This window comes from Sus scrofa, chromosome 11 (assembly GCF_054392235.1).
Source record: "Sus scrofa isolate SSC_HxYL_T2T_F1_AM1 chromosome 11, Sscrofa_HxYL_maternal_Yorkshire_Landrace_v2.0, whole genome shotgun sequence".
In the NCBI taxonomy this organism is placed as follows: Eukaryota; Metazoa; Chordata; class Mammalia; order Artiodactyla; family Suidae; genus Sus; species Sus scrofa.
Genome location: NC_139393.1, coordinates 8,355,712 through 8,374,704, shown reverse-complemented (window position 1 = coordinate 8,374,704; position 18,993 = coordinate 8,355,712). Strand labels below are relative to the sequence as shown.

General features: G+C 48.9%; 1 protein-coding gene across 7 annotated transcripts in view; it reads right to left on the bottom strand.

The window, feature by feature from the left end:
- Positions 1 to 2,654: 2,654 nt before the first annotated feature.
- Positions 2,655 to 18,993, bottom strand: part of LOC102159067 (cilia- and flagella-associated protein 337) — a 135,413-nt gene continuing 119,074 nt past the window's right edge. For 5 of the 7 annotated variants that reach the window (XR_014819038.1, XM_084981304.1, XM_084981301.1 and 2 more), the window contains 3 exons: positions 18,134 to 18,324; positions 16,146 to 16,243; positions 10,392 to 10,786 (listed from right to left, as the gene is read on the bottom strand). Coding sequence is in view for 6 of the 7 variants with exons in the window: in XM_084981304.1 (XP_084837430.1) it covers positions 10,594 to 10,786; positions 16,146 to 16,243; positions 18,134 to 18,324 (482 nt within the window). In the remaining variant the exon portion in view is untranslated. Of the gene's footprint in view, positions 2,735 to 10,391; positions 10,787 to 16,145; positions 16,244 to 16,469; positions 16,530 to 18,133; positions 18,325 to 18,993 lie in introns of those variants that run through there. The other 2 variants (XM_021065551.2, XM_084981303.1) reach the window with 2 other exon arrangements.

The following is an 18,993-nucleotide window of genomic DNA, read 5'->3' as shown; positions in this document are numbered from 1 at the left end:
TTATGATTTTTCCTATAGTGCACACAAATGTATATTCAGTGAGTATACAGTTACACATTGAGAGGTGAAGATAGGGTTCTGTGTACAATCAGGAAGTTCATAAAAACCAAAGATTTTTAAAACAATGGGAAAATTTTTTTTTCTCCCCCCCAAACAGCACCTGATCATAATGAGGGAAGTATCAGTCTGGTCTAAATCAATTTGTTTTTATTCAAGGTTAAAATTTTTCTGAAAAGGAGAAGCAGTATTGCAAAAAAAAAGGCTCACCAGGCTATAGTTTGCAAACCTCAGGACTGCATTTTTGGATGTGGGAAGAACACACTGTCACGTTGACTATTTTATAACACAGGGTAATATACCTTGTAATCATCTAGATGTTTCAGGACATGGACCAGTTTGGATGAATGCTCCGTTTAACAAAGTACTTAACTTTATATTTAATTTTCCCTTAGAGTGTCATGTCACTTTATGAAAATATTTCGAAAAACGTCCAGTCATTTTGGTAATCGAACTTTGAAAATTGAACCTTGAGTGCAGTTTATCATGAAGGTTGGTAAAGTGTGAGCAACAATTACTTAACCTTCTTGGTTAGTATCCCTGAAGAAGCTCGCTTGATTTCTACTGTCCTTGATTCCTCATCAGAAACAAGTGTGCAGTGTCCCTGTACAAAGTAGCCTACGGAGAGTTGCTTTCTGAAAGTCCAAAAAATAAGCTTCACATTCAACTAATGTGATCAATAACCACTCATTTTTAACAGCAGAGGCTTTCAAGGTTGGATTTTTTTTTTTTTTTTTTTGCTTTTTAGGGCCGAACCTGTGCTGTGGCATATGGAGGTTCCCAGGCTAGGGGTTGAATCGGAGCTATAGCTGCCAGTCTATACCACAGCCACAGCAACACCAGATCCAAGCCGAGTCTGCGAGCTACACCACAGCTCACGGCAACGCCAAATCCTTAACCCACTCAGCAAGGCCAGGGATCGAACCCGCAACCTCATGGTTCCTAGTGGGATTCATTTCCGCGGTGCCACGACAGGAGCTCCTGTTTTGTGTTTGGCTGCAGCAAGTGGCACATGGAAACTACTGGGTCAGAGATAGAATCCAAGCTGCAGCTGTATCAACGCCAGATACCTAACCTGCTGTGACACAGAGGGAACTCCCTCAGGGTTTTCTGTTTGTTTTTCCTATTACCATTTGTTGATTTATATCCAGACTTCTGTCTTGCCTGAGGTATTTGTTGTGGAGGAATGTCTCACTATACGTCATCATGGCACAGAACAATTATGTCATCCTTTTATGGGGAGGTTGAGTTTTAAATAATATTTGGAGAGAGATTCACTTCCTCAAAGTACTGAGTAGGCTTGGTGCAGGTAAGCCCTTGTGGGCAGGATGTTGAGCAAGGAACTCTGTGCTGCTGCGGCTGTGGCACATGTGCCATGGTGTCGCCATAGTGGTCTAACTTTGCTACCCCTGCAACCTTCCTAAAAGACAACCGGTCAAAATTTGTTATTTTTGAGTTGGTATTTGCATGTAGTTTTTAAACAATGCAAGCTTGTGTAACATATTTGAAAACTCCAGGATAAATTAGATTTTTCAGTCACTAGTGGTTTTACTTCCCCAGAATTGTAGTATAGCATGGACCCCTTAGCAGTTATTTTGCTAAGGGCCGGTGGCAGAACAGTGTAGTGGAAAGAGCACATTTGGGGGTAGGAAAAGATTTGGTTTGTATCCAAAGGTCCAAACTGTGTCGCCCTCAGCACTGTGGCTTTTAGGCAGATCATCTAATTTTTCCTCATCCAACTTTGACGTGTTCCTGATGGGGGTTCCTCTAAGGCCAGGCTTTTCAACCTTAGCTCTGCTGACACTATGGGTTGGGTAATTTTTTTTTTAATTTAAAACACTAACAGCTTGTTTTTATGTAAAATGTTGATATTTTGTTCATGGAATTTTTTTTTTACCTTTTTTTTAAAAACTGAAGAATAGTTCATTTACAATATATTACTTTCAGGTATCCAACATAGTGATTCAAAATTTTTATAGATTATACTCTATGTAAAGTTTTGTTTTGGGTTTTTGTTTTTGTTTTTTTTTCTTGGCTGTGCCAGAAGTCTATGAAAGTTCCTAGGCCAGGGATTGAACCCGTGCCACAGCAGCAACCCAAGCTGTGGGCTGCTGGATCCTTAACTGCACCACAAGAGAACTACCACTTCGTGTGAAGTTACAACATCTTGGCTGTAGTCCCTGTGCTGTATCGTGTATAGTCGTGGCTCATTTATTTTATACATAGTCGTATGTGTGAGCTGGGTAATTGCTGTGGGGGCCACCCTGTGCACTGAAGAATACACACTGAAGGCCCTTGTTTTGACAACCAAAAGTGACCTCGCCCCTTGAGGACCTCTGCCTGCACTAGGGAAAGTGACTTTGAACTTCAAATCATACCCAAAGAGAAGTAAACTGGCACTGAATGCCTTCTAGTGAGCTGGCGCTCTGTCCTCTGTGCTCTTAAGGTTCTCGATAATCCTCTCGCTGTTTAATAGGTGGGAAGATGAGGCAAAAGACCATGTAACTACGTTAAAAGTTGAATCAGAACTTCTTTGGATCTGACTCCAGAGCCCGTGTTCTCTCTGCGGTAGCAGAGAGACCAAAGCGTGCACTTACCCAGGCTTGGAAGCTGATTCACACCCTTATAGTTTCATCCTCGCTGAAGACTTTTAATGGGAGGACGCCGAACCTCTTCTCTGAAATGAGCCACAAAGTCAACCATGTTAGAATCGGCTGTGCTTTCACCAGGCTGTATCCAGTGTTCTAACCCCATGCTTATATGAAACACCAAGCTTTTCGCCAGACACAGATTCTTAATCCAATGTTTTCACACCCGGTCAAGACCAGTAATTTTCTTTTTAAAAAAAAAAAAAAAAGTAAAACAAAATACCAGTGCATCAGAAAAAGGCAAGGTATTATTTCTTGATGCTTTTGTTAGTTGCAGTTGTTCATCTGCATGCCAAACAAAAAACAAGCTTGCTTTTCCTTTGAACATTGGATTAGAAAGTGGTTCACAACACTGGCTGCATTTCAGAATGTCTCAGGGGCTTAAAAATAAAAAACCCACCCTCAGAAATTCTGATTTAATTGGTCTGGATGGGACCTGAGCATTAGGATATTAGAAGCTTCCCAGATGAGTCTCATGTGCAAACTGAAGAACCACTGGACTACTGACTATGTGTGAGGGGTCTTTTGTGATAACTTTGCCATCTCAGCCCTAAGTTTCATTTTCTGAGTACCACTGCTGTGTTCTCTAGCTAAACTGAGACGTGCTTACCTATTCACATTGTTCTGTACTTAGCCTGTCTCACCGGCTATAGATGTTCACCCCAGCAACCTCTGCATAACGACATACTCCATCCCAGAGGTTTCCTATAAATTTGCTTGTGTCTTCTATTATTAAAAACAAAGTACAGAGACTTGAGAAATGACCCCTATATACTGAGTACTGGATCCGGCTGAGTTGTGGGCAGTACTGGGTGGTAAACTGCTTGCCTGGCTTTTCAGTTAAACACACATGGTTTGACACTCTGGCTGCACTTTTTACAGTCAGCCTGGCCATGGCATTGACCTTCCTTGGCCAATTTCCTCTCTAAGATGGGATTCTCCCCCCACGAAGTGGTTGCGAGGATTAAAGGTTCCTGTGAAGTGTTGGGTGATCTTGGCACAGAGCAGACGCCCAGGGATGGTTACCCTTACGATGACTGGAGGGCCCTGTCTTCTGTCTCCTCCACTGTCAGGGCATCCTGTTTACTCCTTACCTCCCACCACCGCACACACACACAGACACACCGGTTTTTAAAAAAATTTCTTCCCGGAGTTCCCGTCGTGGTGCAGTGGTTAACGAGTCCGACTAGGAACCATGAGGTTGCGGGTTCGGTCCCTGCCCTCGCTCAGTGGGTTAAGGATCCGGCGTTGCCGTGAGCTGTGGTGTAGGTTGCAGACGCGGCTCGGATCCCGCGTTGCTGTGGCTCTGGCGTAGGCCGGTGGCTACAGCTCCAATTCGACCCCTAGCCTGGGAACCTCCATATGGCTCGGGAGCGGCCCAAGAAATAGCAAAAAGACAAAAATAAACACATAAATAAATAAATTTCTTCCTTTTCATGTTTTCTGTGAAAAGTGTGGCTTCTTAAAGAGACACAGCAGTCAGAGCATGTCTTTCTTCCTTCTCGGTGAACCCACCAGCCACTGTGGGTTTAGTGGAAGCTCAGTGTCTGTTGATCGCCCAGGCTTCCTCTCTGGTAACCACTTCCAGGCTGGGGGATCTTCTGAAAGCCAGATGGGGCCAGAAATGTCTCTGGAGAATCTCAACTTGACAGTCCATAAACAGAGGACACTATTTTCCCAGTTCCAAAGATGTGGTGATTGTCAGGATTTATGAATTGTTCCGACTACTAACATAAAAAACCTCTCTGCAAGAGTCGCTTTAATAGTATCTTTTCCCTTCAAACAACAGCAATCCTAGAGTAGCCTTCTTTTTCTAATGCCCCACCTTTTAATTTAACAAAGTTGAAAGCATAGTGCAATCCACACAAGGCCAGTCACTGCAACACTCCCCCTACATCTTCAGCATGAAGCTGCTCGGCACAGAGACCTCCTCTTCCCAGCGGCAAGTCCATTATCACATCCATGAGCCCTCTCGTGGGCACGATAGTACTATCAGGCGCAATGTCCCCCAAATGTCCTTTACAGCTATTTTTCAGATTCAAGACACAATCGGGGGTTATACGCTTCATTCAGTTTTCATAATCTGCCCAACAATTTTTAAATAATGTATATTTTTTGTTTGAGAATTTTGGACATTTGACAGCAATAAAGAAGCATTTTGCCTAAAGGTAGCTTTATTAGAGGAATTAGAAGATGGCTCCTTATCAGTTGAATAATTCTTGTTAGACAGTACTTGTATCTACTTTTTTTTTTTCTTAAAAAAAAAAAGCGTTAGATTTAGCTCATCAACTAAAAAGTTTGTATAAGTTTTGTAGGATGTACGTGCTAAATGACATCTTTATAAACGCTACTGGGGGGATCTAGTGAGAGGGTCAGCAACTTTCTTCCATTAGTATGCAATACATGTCCAGGAGTAAAGAGTCCCAGCAGCCACGAAAATGAAATCTAGACTAGCGGAGCTCTGCGACTGCTATGTTTTGAGGAACATAGGTGGGTAGGTGTCCTACGCATAACTGGTCTGCACTTTCCACAGAGCTGAAGTGTTTCAGTTTCACTCACCAGGAGCACTTGTCCATCTGGAATTCCAGCAGCCTGGGGTCCTCAGGAGGGGGCACTGCCTTCACCTCTCTGTTGATGGCATTTGGCTGAAGAGCACTGAATGACCCATCTGTGGGTGACTCGGGGTGACTGGGCTTGCAGAGCACAGAGCTCAGCACCCCTCCCCACCGTCCTTGCTGAAGTCTGCTCTCCCTGCTGCAAACTTGCTCCCTGGGCAGGGTGGGAAGACCCCAGCAGACACACACATTCCTGTGTCAAAGAGCTGGGGGAGGGGGGTGCTTGTGACAGGTGGGACCATGATATGCCCAGTAGTGAGCTCTGTAAGAGCACGGCCACTTCCATTCAAGCCATGGGTACAGTGGAGTGGGGGTGCTTCTCAGAACAGGGGGTTCTGGCTCCCAGAACTGTGTGTGTGAGTGTGTGCTCGAGCACACCCCCACGCCCCCACCCACCCAGCCACTACTGGCCCTGTCTGTCTCCCCCCTCCCCGGGCCTCCCTCTCCCCAAGAATCCCTGCCAAACTGCCTGACAACATCCACCAGCACCCCACCCCAAGAGCCCCCTTTTGTCCCTCCTGGTGTATTTAAAGCATTTATTGTGATCTCTTCATGGTTCTTTCTTCCACTAGACTGGGTACTCCTTGAGGACAGGAGCCACTCCCGTGGCATACGGAGGTTCTCAGTCTAGGGGTCTAATCGGAGCTGCAGCCACCAGCCTATGCTACACTACAGCTCACAGCAACGCCAGATCGTTAACCCACGGAGCAAGGCCAGGGATCGAACCCAAAACCTAGTCAGATTTGTTAACCTCTGCGCCACGACAGGAACGCCCAGGAACAGTTTCTGAATTCTTTCGTGTCCCCAGAGCTTAGCACAGAGCCTGAAACGTAGATGAAATGTTAGCTAAACAAATGAATGAAATAATGCATGGGTAGGTCCTGGCCAGATCCCACATTCATGAGAAAGAAAGCCATGCCCCCATCCTAGAAATAGAGTGTATATTCATTTTTTCAAGGCTGCTATAACTAATAACCTCAACCTGGGTGGCTTAAAACAATAGAAATGGACTCTCTTACAGAGCTGGAGGCCAGAAGTCTGAAGTCAGGTGGTTGGCAGTCCCCCGGGGCTCTAGGGGAGAGTCCTCCCTGGCCTCTTCCAGCTCTGGTGGCTCCAGGCAATCCTGTCTTGTGGCTATGTCTCCCTCTGTTTTCCTCTCACCTTTTCCCTTATGTGTCCCTATCATCTCCTCTTGCCTCTCCCAAGGACCCTTGCGACGGCACTTAGGACCCACCTGAAAAACCCACAGTTATCTCATCTCATGATCCTGAACTTAATCACACCTGCAAAGGGCCACTTCCCAATAAGGCCACAGGCACAGCTTCCGGGGACTAGGACTTGCTATCTGTGGGTGGCTGTTATTCAGCCTATACAGCGCTCCACAGTGAATGAAAAACCATTGCCTGCTTCTTCCTTGCAATGTCTTCCTGTCTCTGTTTCACCAGAGACAAATCTCCCAGATAAAATGTGCTTGCTTTGTTGTCATCTAGGAAAATTAAACCAGTAATTAAAATTGTAGAGCCTTTGATAAAACCTCTGCTGGTGATAAAGAGGCACACAGATGACATCATTGCTGGTGAGAGGCAGAAGGACTGGGGAGGCTGGCTGGTGCGCTTCAGGGTGGGGGGTCGGGGAGGTGGGGGATGTAAACCACCCAGATTATTTCAGACAAGCACATAAACTACAAAATACCCTCCTGGGGACCTTGAAACCGAGGGGAGGGGAGGGAAGGGCAGGTCCAGGCGGCACCTGAGCTCAGCAGAGGCAGGGGGTGGTGTGAGGGACGGAGGGAAGGGATGGCCTCAGGGAGGGCCCTGGCATGAGGCAGGATTCAGGAAGCTCAGAGTGGCCTCCAGGGTCTAGAGGAATCCCAGGGGGACCTGACTCAGCTGTCGGGAGCTCTAGCCAGCAGCCCGAGCACCTGGAATGGAGAAAAGACCACAGGCCCTCCTGGATGCGCCCTGATTTTCTATCAGAGCATCCTGAAAAAAACAAATGATTTGGGTTCTGAGGCTTAGCCAAGCAGTGCTCCTTTGGGTTGTCCAGACGGGAGGGGAAAAGACAGTCCATCCTCTAATTCCACTGACTGGAGACCAGGATCCCAATGAAACTTCATTCCTGATGGCAGGTCCCAGGCCACCAAACCCTGGGGGTCAGAGCCAGGTAGGAGGAGGGAAGACCCCACTCAGGAGCTGAGTCAGAAAAAAGTCACATGTTTCGGTCCTGTAAGACTTTGCCCCATTTTCTTCCAACAAGGCCAGACCAACTGGTAGTTGCACCTGGAGGTATCTGGAACCCTGCTCGGCTTGATTTATAAGATGGGTTTTGTTCTGAACACTGCTGACTTCCTATAATGGCATTATTTCCTCAAAGGATTAGTTAATAGAGGGAACACTGCCCTCAGCAAAACAGCTTTAAGGTGGAGCTCTCAATTTAAAACAGTACCAAGTAGGCAGGCTGCGGTACCGAAGATTAAATGTTATGGTCTAAAAATCAAGGATTGAAAATGAATACTTCATTAAAACAGAGAGAAATCCACTGTTTAAAGGTGTAGGGTGGGAAAAGAGGCCTGGAGAAGTTAGGCTGATAGCTCAAAATTCAGAAACAGAGGTGGAGAGACCTGTTTGGGGAGCAAAGTGCTCCCCACTCCCTTTTTAACAGCTGAGGAAATTAAGGTCCAGGAAATAAAGTAGTAATATGCTCTGGCCCATCAGCAAGTTGGTGGCAGAGCTGGGACGGGGACCTCTCTGTGCTTCTGGAGCCTGGATTCCATGGGAAGCAGAAGTCTCAGGATTCAAATCCAGGTCAGGAAGGAAGGACAAGCAGGGCAGGAAGGAGGCAGAGAGGAAAGGCGGGCGGGCAAGCAGAGTCAGAGTCTGCGGCAGAATCACCTGCAGACCTTAGGGACATGCTGAGGATTGTCTGCGCACCTGGAATCTGCTCTTTTCCTGGCAACAGGGATGGCAAAGCCGTTAAATATCCAGGGCTAGGGATCAGATCGGAGCCTCAGGTGTGACCTACAATGCAGCTGTGGCAACGCCAGAGCCTTTAACCCACTGTGCCAGGCCAGGGATCGAACCTGCGTCTAGCGCTGCAGAGACACTGCTGATCCCACTGTGGCACAGCGGAAACTCTGGAACAGCCATTTTCAGGAGAACCAGCCCAAGACTTCACTTGGTTGGGCAGAGATAAGAGCTGACCCAAGATCTGTTAGCAAGTCCCTTTGCCAAGGATTTGGGTCTTGGGACCCAAGAGGACTCGAAGTCCATCTCTCCATGGAGCTAAAGCTGTGGATTAAACCTGGACACTGTCGTGGCGGTGATTCCTGCAACGTGGAGGGGACTGGTCTGCAGGGAGAGAACAGGCTGCACGACAGCAGCAAGAGCTGGAAGGACAGTCCTGATGGGATTTTTAAGTTCCTGGTCATAGTTTTCCCCAAGGTTCTGGGAGCCAATACATTTCCTTTTTTAAGAAAACCTAAGCTTGTTTAGATTCCTCATGGGTGAGTCCTTGTTCCTGTGGGACAATCATGCACCTTAACTGAAAAAGCCGAGCAGTATCTCCCATGGAGCTGCTGGCAATTCAGACACGTGTGGGCTGTCAGTCATGGTGGGGGTGGCAGGGGAGCTCCTAAAAAGTGCCCCGGGTGGGGTGCGGTCCAGCAGCCTTGGCCACGATGGTCTGTCGAAGGGGACTGAGGCCACCCGGGCCTTGAGCTGTGGGGTTAGAGGAGTCTGAGAAGTGAAAAGGAGGTCAGGACGGACTCACCCGAAAGTCTGGGGGTCCAGGCCAAGAGTACAAATGGAGGCCCAGTTTTTAAAAGTTAAACATCAAGCTAACAACTGTTAACAACACAGTATTTAACACACGGGGCGTGTTCTGTCCTTCCACCTTGGCCGGTCTGCAAGTAGACCTCTTGGAGTCCTCATAGTCCTGTGGCAAGTGTGGCACTGCGGGGAGAGCTGGCCGCTTGCTCCCAGCCCCCGGCATCCCTCATTCTCTCTTTTCCTAAGCGTCTTATGTGCACTGCCTGCACCCCCAGCCAGCATGGCCAATACATCTGCACCCCGGCAAACACCTTCCCTTAGCCATCTCAAGGGGCTGGGGCCTGCGGTCCCTCCGTGGATGGACAGATCCGGGGACGCTGCATGGGCTCTGAATATGGACTGGGAGCCACCCGGACATGGGGTCTCCAGGCTGCAGGACCTGCAGCGTAGTCTAGAAGCAGGAGCATCCTTTGTGTGGATGCTTCTTCTTGGTTCTGCAGAACCCTGGCCCAGTGGTGGGGCATGGCCAGGACAGAGCCCTCTGGGCCCTCCGAGAAGGATACTGGTCATAGGCTGACCAAAGAGGGGGTATATGGTCCTGGAAGGTGCTGGACTTGGAGGGTCAGGAGGCCTCCTGGCTTTGCAATTGTGGGCTCTCCTCTCTGTAGGGTCTTCTTTGTAAAATGATGGCTCTGAGGGCAAAACCCAGTGTTTGGGGCCAAACTAAGATTTGAATTTTAATTCTGCATGACTTTGGGCAAAACATCTAATTTCTGAGGACCAGTTTTCTGTCTATAAAGCAGGGATGTCCCCTCTCTAGGCTGCTTTGAGGATTAAATGATGTCCACGAAGAGGCGAGCATCCTAAGTGCTTTGTTATTCTTTTCCTGCCACTGTGGGACCTCTGGGGTGCTTACGGCTTTGGAAGGAGAGTGCTGGGACCATGAGTGGAAAGGAGAGGGCCACTGGCCTTCTCATCTTCTCCCCACTTCTCGAGTCGAGGCTGTTGGTAGTGGGGAGTGGGGGCTCTGGACTCCCTTGCCCATGGGCAAGTCACTTCGCTTCCTGGAGCCTCGGGGTCCTTGTTGGCAAAGCAGGGATAATAACAGCTTCCACCCCGGGGTGGCTATTAGGAAAAAGGCAGATACCCATCTAGGGCCTTAACCACGGCCGGTCTGGCATGAAGCAACCTTTCAAAACTGTCCGCTGGTGTTTACAACACCTCCCCCCTCTCCCCCCGATGCCCTCAGCCCGGCCGTGCTCTCTGAAATAATGGCCTCGGAGGAAGAAAAACCTCAGACCCGATTTGTTTGCTTAAACCCAGGTTCTAATTGCTTTGGGAAGAAGCCTGTGTTGGCTGAAATCATTCTTGTTTTGTTCTTCTTTGCCCCTATCGGGCAAAGCTTAATCTCAGTCAGACTTGACTAACCAGGGAGGAAGGATTTGCCAAGAAAAGACCCCAGCAGCCTGGTTTCTTCAGAACTCAGACAAGGAAACTGCTGTGTGATCAGTCCTCCTTCTGGGCAGCTTCACTTCCTTCTTTCTCCTGTGCAAGAAAGTCTACATTAAACAAATCTTCACCGAGGATGGACAAATCCAGCTTCTCCCCGAGAGCTGACACGCGGGCGACCTCGTGGCACTGCAGAGTCTGGTAAATGCTGGGCACCCCCAGGGAAGGCTGGCTCTGCTCCAGCGGCAGCCTGGAGGAAAAGAAGCAGGTGAGAGCGGATGCCTCGGGCACCGGGTGGCTCTCTGCTGCCTCCTGTTCAAACGTCAGCCCCAGACAGAGCGCCCCTTGTCACACGTGATCCCCATCAGCAAACATGCGCACGTGTCGATACTTTCTGCGTGACCCTCGAGCGCGACTTGTTCCTGCTGTTCGTTTCCTTGGAAAGCCATCGACTGCCACGCCCAACGCCTTCCTTTCCTGGCCCAGCCCTGGCCGCTGTCACCTCCCCTCAGTTTGTGCTCATGCCAGGGAACTACTCATCATTCCCAGACTTTGCCCTCTCTACTGGGGCCTTGCCTCATGCTCCTTCTTTATTTCTTTCACTCTCATATATATATATATATATATATATATTTTTTTTTTTTTGTCTTTTTAGGGCCACACCCACGGCATATGGAGGTTTCCAGGCTGGGGGTCGCATCAGAGCTGTGGCTGCCGGCCTATACCACAGCCACAGCAACATGGGATTCTTAACCCACTGAGCGAGGCTAGGGATGAAACCCACAACCTCATGGATGCTAGTGAGATTCATTTCTTTCTGCTGCGCTGCAATGGGAACTCCTCTTTTTGATTCTTAATTCAGGTGAAATACACACCACGTTTACCCTCTTGCCACTTAAGCGAACAGCTCTGTGGCAGCAGGTCCATGCACACTGTCCTGCAACCATCCGCCAGCACCATCCACCTCTGGAACTCTCGTGATCTTGCAAAACTGAAACTCTGTACTTGATAAAAAAGAATTCCCCCTTCTTCTCTGCCCCAGCCTCTGGCAGCCACCATTCTACCTTCGGTCTGCAGTGTTTGACTACTCTAAGGAGCCTCATATAAGTGGAATCACACAGTGTTTGTCCGTCCATAATCGGTTTATTGCATGGAGCACAATGACCTCAAGTTTCACTTATGCTGTAGCAGCTCTTCCTTAAAGCTCCTTTGAAATGGCTACTTTCTATCCATCTCTCAGGTCTTCTATGAATTCCTTCCTCCAGGAAGTCCCTTCTGATGCTGGTGCAAGTGCTCCCACAGTGTTTAAGGGACCGGCCCAGAGACCCCTTTGCCCTCATGGACCATAGCTCCCTCGGGGCACAGACTCCCCTGCCCCCAGTGTAGCCAGCATCCGTCACAGCCCTGTGCCCGGCAGAGCGGAGCTCAACACAGAGCAGAGTGAAGGCTGAGCAAACCGCCCCGACATATTCGCTGGCGATTTCCAGCACAAACCTTGAGACCCAATCTTCATGTTCTTGATCCATCAAGGCTACGACAAAGAATCTTCACCAGCTTCTGCTGGAGCATCTCGTTTGTCTCTAAAGCACGCTCTCTATCCATCACTGGTCCTCTGGCTTCTCCCACAGCCCTGCTCAGTCAGCACCCGCAGTCTCTTGGCAAACCCACCGGTGTCTACGGCACCTGTGCTCCACTCATCCCCTGGCCTTCCTGGCACTGAGTCTCTGGAGATGGTTTCCCAGTCTGCCTCTCTGGCCTCTCTTCACCTGTCCATTCTGGGAAGCTCCCGCTCCGGGCTACCTCGCTACCCCTTTCCATTTTAGGAACCCTGGCCCTCGTGTGTCTCAGCAAGTACCACTGGTGCCATGGCTTGGGCCTGCGAGGGAGGGTTCCTGATTCCACAATAACCTGCCCATTGACAGTAACCTCTACTTACTGCCTTTTTACGCTCACATAAAAGCCCTTCTCCAGTGCAAATCAACACTGCAACAAGGCACCACCTCATACCAGGCAGCATGGCCATCACCCAAACATCTACAAATAACAAATCCTGGAGAGGGTGTGGAGAAAAGGGAACCCTCCTACACTGTTGGTGAGAACTAAGTAAGCTGGTGCAGCCACTTTGGAAAACAGTATAGAGGTTCCCCAGAAAACTAAAAATAGAATTGCCATATGATTCAGCAATCCCACTCCTGAGCATATATCCAGACAAAACTCTAAATCAAAATGATGGGGAGTTCTCTGATAGCCTAACGGGTTAAGGCTCTTGCGTTTTCACCACTCTGCCTCTGATTGCTGGTGTGTGGTGCAGTTTGATCCCTGGTCTGGGAACTTCCACATGCTGCAGGCATAGCAAAAAAGAAAAAAAGAAAAAAGGAAAAACGAGAGACTCAAATAAATTTTGCAAATCTAATTTTAAAAAAAGATGCATGCACCCCTATGTTCATAGCAGCACTATTCACAAGAGCCCAGACAGGGAAACAACCTAAATGTCCATCAACAGATGAATGGATAAAGAAACTGTGGTACATATACACAATGGAATACTACTCAGCCATAAACAGAATGAAAGAATGCCATTTGTAGCAACATGGATGCAACTAGAGATGATCATACTAAAGTCAGATAGACAAATATCATATGATATCTTAATTATATGTAGAACCTAAAATATGACACAAATGAACCTATTTGTGAAACATAAACAAGACTCCCCGACGTAGAGAACAGACTTGTGGTTGCCAAGGGGGAGTGGGTTAGGGAAGCGCATCATCTCCCTCCTTCCCACGTTCTCCCTCCCCGTTCTCGGTGCTACAGCCTCCTCATCCAGGGGAAGCACTGATCTGATTTCTAGGGCATCCTTGTTGCTCAATGCATCACACGTGGTATACTCTCTTAGCTGAATTGACGGACTGACTGTAAACGTCCTGCCAAATGCCTGCAGAATGCTCTCGATGTTCACGTCTGGTCGATGGCCCTTCTCTTCCCAATGGCTGAGGGATTGAGTCACATACTTAACATGAATCAGCTGTGTTTGTTCCTAAACCCTGTGTATGAAAGTCGTACATTTTGTTTTGATTATGAATTTACTTACACAGAATGAAAATAGATGAAATTAGCATGAAAGGGCTTTGTGAAAACTAAGATGAATACTTGGAAAAGACTAGATGAAGGGTCATGACGAGCTGAGGATAGGTGAGACAACTGTTAAAGCTTGAGGGAAATTATAAAAGCCAGAAGTCTAGTGTCTTATTGCTTTGCAAACACCTTTAAGTTCTTGCTCTACTTAAAAAAAAGCAGAAAGCGAAAATTATAAATAATGCATTTATGGCAGACTGTGCTGAACTTCCCTCTTACCCAAAGAAAAGTCTTGGCCCTACATCAAAAGGTTGGGAATGAATGTACATTTTATGCTTGCAAATTGAAATAAAATGTTTACAAGATGTACATGTCATTTTTTAGTGATTCCTTGCCTTAAAATATATTTCTGAAAATTAACCCAACACCTGCTGGTGTTGGTCCAGTTGGATGAAAAGGTTTCTGCTGTTCAACCTCCTGTTTGGGACCCTCTAAGGAGCCCCACTCTAGCCTCTTTCACTGTTCACACCTCCCACTTTCCATTCCACTCAGCCCCTCACCAAAGAGTGGTTGAGAATGAGATCCAGCTCTGAGTTCGGAGCAGACTTCCTGTGCTGCCTCTCCTTGGAGTGGATAGAAGCAGGTGTGTCTAAGCATCTGCCATGGCTGCTTCCTGCTCTGTGTGGGCTGTTTGTTTACACTGTTGGGAAGTCTTTTCCCACCTTACATCCCACAGCAGTTTCAGTGCTTTAGATGGAATTGCGTTCCCCCAAATTCATGTGCTTAAACCCTAACCCCCAGGTGATGGTATCTGGAGGAGCCTCTGGGAGGTAATTAGGGTTGATGAGGTCATGAGGGTGGGACCCTTCTGATAGGATTAGTGACCTTATTGGAAGAGAAGGGGCTAGAGACTACCCTATCTTCACCCCATGAGGACATGCAGGGAAAGTGCCAGCCTGCAAGCCAGGAAGAAGGCCCTCCCACACCTGGAACTGAATTGGCCAGGACCTTAATCGTGGACTCCCAAGTCTCCAGAACTGTGAGAAATAAATGTCTGTGGCTTAAGCCATCTAATCTATGGCGTTTTGATACCGCAGCCTGGGCAGACTAACTCTCTGAGGCAACCCAAACCACAGGAGGTCCCGGCAAGGTACACAGAGGATAGCGCCAACTCTGCTGCTGCCCACGGACCCTGAGACCCCAGACGTCTGTGGACAGAGGAGCCCTCTCCTTCCCTGTCTCAGACGCCACACACCATGACGTGCTCCACCCCGTCAGGCTGCAGATCCCCCTGGGAGATCTCCAGGTGCACAAACAGGGAGTATAAATGACTTGCCCAAGGTAACACTGTTTTCAAAGACAGATCTGTGACCATAACCAAAGCCCATGTCATGTTCTAGTAAGCCGAGTATTTTCCCAACCAGACTCTAGACTCGCGGCTCTCTGCCATTTTCCGGTATGAAATGCATGCCGATTGGTGTTTCTATGTGTGGTACCCACTGACTTTGATGGCATCTGAAGCATTTTGCCATCTGACCTCCTGGAACAGAGATTGCCAGTTGTCTCCCCCAAACCCTTTCTTGCCTTCCTCCTTAGTTAAAGAACTCGCAGCCTTTCTTGCAGGGAGGTGTGGTCGTGTGACTCAGTTCTGGCGACCAAGACCTCCTGGAAAGTCGAAAGGGAGCTGATCTGGCTGGAAAGGGCACCCCTTCTGTCCTGGCCCCCTGTTCTGCTCGGCCGTGTCTCTTCACGCCCCAGCAGCCATCTGTACCATAGGGTGACCGTGACAGCAAAGGCCAGAGCTGAGACAGTGGGGCAGAGTGTGTAGAAGGGGCCTGGGCTCGTGACCACGGAGCCGCCGCACCGCGAAACTGGGGAGGTCAGGGTGGCATCGTGGAGCCCCACGACCTAGATCAAAGCCCCCTGACGAGAGGAGCAGCAGGGGACATTAGAGGGGCTGTTTCTACAGCTGTCTTGGCTACTGGGACTCAAGAAGGCTGGTGTGGAGCCTGGGGAACAAAACTCCTCACAGAATTGCAGAGAGTGGCTTTACTCACTCACCCTCCTTCTCTGTAGCACCCAGGGCCCAGTGCGGGGAGACTGGCAGGAACACAGAGCCCTGCGTACTCCAGGCTCTCCCAGCTTTGGGAGCCCCAAGCCCCGCCCCCCATGCCACCCCCTCAAGAGGTCACAGTGGCAGCACAGGGCTCCTGTGGGAGGAACAGTGAGGTAGCCCTGCCTCAAACAGCCTGGTGGCACCAGCCACAGAGCTCAAGGCAAAGAACCTGCGAGGTGGCCCCTGACCACACACAATGGCCAGATAAAACTGGGGCTCCTCAGTGTCCTGAGCCACGCAGACAGGACGGTAAACTGCTGAGATTTGAGCTGTGACCACGTCATACTCACAGGCTGTGGGGCTTAGGGACAAGTGACTCATGCTAATGACACGGTGGCCTGGGACAACTCAGCCAGGAAAGGCTGCCTTTTATTTCAGGAGGGCCCTCGCCTCCACCTGGGTGTTTTAGGCTGACCTGTCACTGCAAAACGCGTCCCACTGATGTGTGTCTTCTTTCATGTCGACTTCGAGGACGGAGTCTTCATGAGAGCGAGGGTGAGCGGTCTCTCCAGGCTGGAAGAAGGAGCGGAATCAGAATGGGAACCCAGAATCACCCTGACGACAGGGCACAAGGGTGACTCGTCAGGTACGTGGCTCTCCTGTGTTAGAACAAGACCCAGGCCGGCTGAATCTGTTAGATAACAAGGGCATTTTCCCCCGAGCCTTCACTCCACTCTCGAACCACCAACCCATCTGCGATGTTCTGCAGGTGAATCGTTTCTGCATTCAGTCAACTTACTTCAGCTGTGGTTGTCTGACAGCCTGGCATCCTGGAAGAGTCACTCCTGACATCCGGAATCTAATCCACACATTCAGTGTAGCAAAACAGACGTGCAGAGAAACATAACATTTTTAGGGCTGGAACGAAACTGAAAGACTAGCTAACCTCAGCCCTCATTTTATAGATCAGTGGAAGCTATTTCTGGAGGTCACCTAGTTAGTGCAGGCAAACTTCAGAGCAGACCTCAGGTAACCCTAACTCAACAGTGCTGCCAACTCTTCATTCTGTAATTTCAGTTGGGATTCCCATCAAGGGGCCCAGATATGCTATGTAAGGGCTCCTCAGGTTCTGTGTGTGTGTGTGTGTGCGTGTGTGTTTTTCTTGGAAAGAATGAACAGACTGTTTCTTGAGGTATCTGCAGGCAAGCTGGACAGAACAGCAAACATGGAGGCACCTAATGGTTTGCCTGCATTCGATCAAGATCACTCAGGAAGTCTGCTGCTTCGGTGGGGAGTGAATACCATGTGAGTTTTGCGTTTTGATTGTGTTGAACTGAGAAGCCCTCCTCCCTTCCCCTCCCCCCAGTCCTCCTTCCTGCAGTCTGACTTCCTCCAGGTTGGCATGGGGTGTGGAGCACAGCATGCACCAGGCTTTTGTGCCCAGGAGCACATTTCCCCCACTTGCTCCTTCCTCCCTCTCTTCCCACCTCCCCTGTGCTGCTTTTGTTTTCCAAATTGTGGGCCTATCAAAATTAATGAACTCATATCAAATGCACACAGAAGTGACTGTATTTCTAAATAGGCTGACAGCGCCAGGCAGACGCCTCCTGAGCCTCCTGGGAGCCACCAAAACACCATGTTGTAACCTTGGGGATTCCTGTGAGCCCAAGGTCAGGGAGATGTGGGAGGCCCCTGCCAAGACAGAAGGTTTTCTCCATCGGCTTGCTGGGTCCCTCTGTTCCCCATTTCAAGCATGTCTGGGGCTCTACATGGACTTCAGTACCGAGGATACGCTGCGTGATCAGTTTTCCAAGAGGCTGCCAAGGCAAAATCTAAGACACGTTATTTTGCTGGCAGAGCAGGTGTCCTGCTTTGAGTTGTAACATAACCAGTGAGCAATAGCTCATGAAATGACCTTCTTTTCAATTTATTAGAGAGCAAGCATTTCTTGGGAATCCGTATATTTCACTGAGCTCTAAATCAAGACTGCATCTACCAAGGCCCTTTCAACATCTCTTGCTCCGACATTGACTTTCATAGACTCGGGCACTAAACTGATCGTTCCTTCCTTTCACTCATCAGGAAGCCCAGTGTTAAAATGTATTTCCTAACGGTGAACATGTGCTGCAGGCTGGATTTTCAGCGTTTGTCTCTCTGATCTGACAGTGAGTCAAGCATGGTGCTGAGTCTCTTGTGTTCCAAGGCCACAAATAACAGCCTTTTAGCTGGTGAAAAGGAAGACAAAGTCAAGTGATGCTGAGATCAGCTCTAACTACCCCCAGATGGACCAATAAGCCCCTGCCCCAGGTCAGTAGCATGGCCTTGGGACACACTTTTATTCCTGCATTGACCTGGTCCTCTGGGTCATGCCTTGACCCTTCCGGGCTGTGCTTTGTAATCCATGCTGATCTGCCTGGAAGCTACGAAGTAAAGCCCAGGTGAACGGGATGTGCCAGGACCCACCTCAGCACCGGCCTTGCCCTCCACCGCCTTCTCTTGCTCCGTCTCTCCTGTGAGTGTGGCGGGAACACCTCTTTCTAGTGCTGGGTGAGCAGGCAGGCTCTGGGGGTTGGTCAGAACTTCACAGGGCACTCCAGACCGGCTCCAGGAGGCAGGAGTGAAAATATTCCAGGGGCTACTCTGCCCAAAGGTCCCTGGAAGAACAGAGATAAAGGGATAAATAATAAGCAGAAGGTGGGAGGGAACTTGCCTTCTCATCAGAGCCAAGCTGGCCTGGGTCTCCTTCATCCTTGCTCGCTCCACTTACTCAGATGAAGGTCTGCTCCTCTAGTTTCCAAGATGAAATTCCAGGGCAACTGGCCCTGGAGACTCAAGCCCTGGCCATCTCCTACAAAATGTATCACCTTGGTATGCAAGAGACCAAGTATGGACTGAGAACTTGCAGGCTAGATCCAAAACAGTTCTGGCACCTGCCTCAAGAAACATCAGCTGGGGAGGCAAGAGAACCTACCGAAACAGGTACAGAGCCTCTCTGAGCAGTAAATCAGGTGAATGTCATCCCCACAGCCCGTCAGGCCAGGCCTTTCCCATCCCACAGCTCCCTCAGCCCTGAAGCATTCCTACCAAAACACAGTAACATTGTTCTTACCAAACCCACTGCCTCCAGCCTAGCTGAGTTCTCTCAACTTAAATGTCTTTGACTGATAGTTTTTGTGAAAGTGACTTTAAGGTAGACACTAAATTCTTAGGTTGAAGCCCTAAACCCTAGTGCAACTCTATTTGAAGTAATTAAGGGTAAGTGAGGTCATTAGGGCAGGACCCTGATCCAACAGGATCAATGTTCTTATAAGAAGAGACACCAG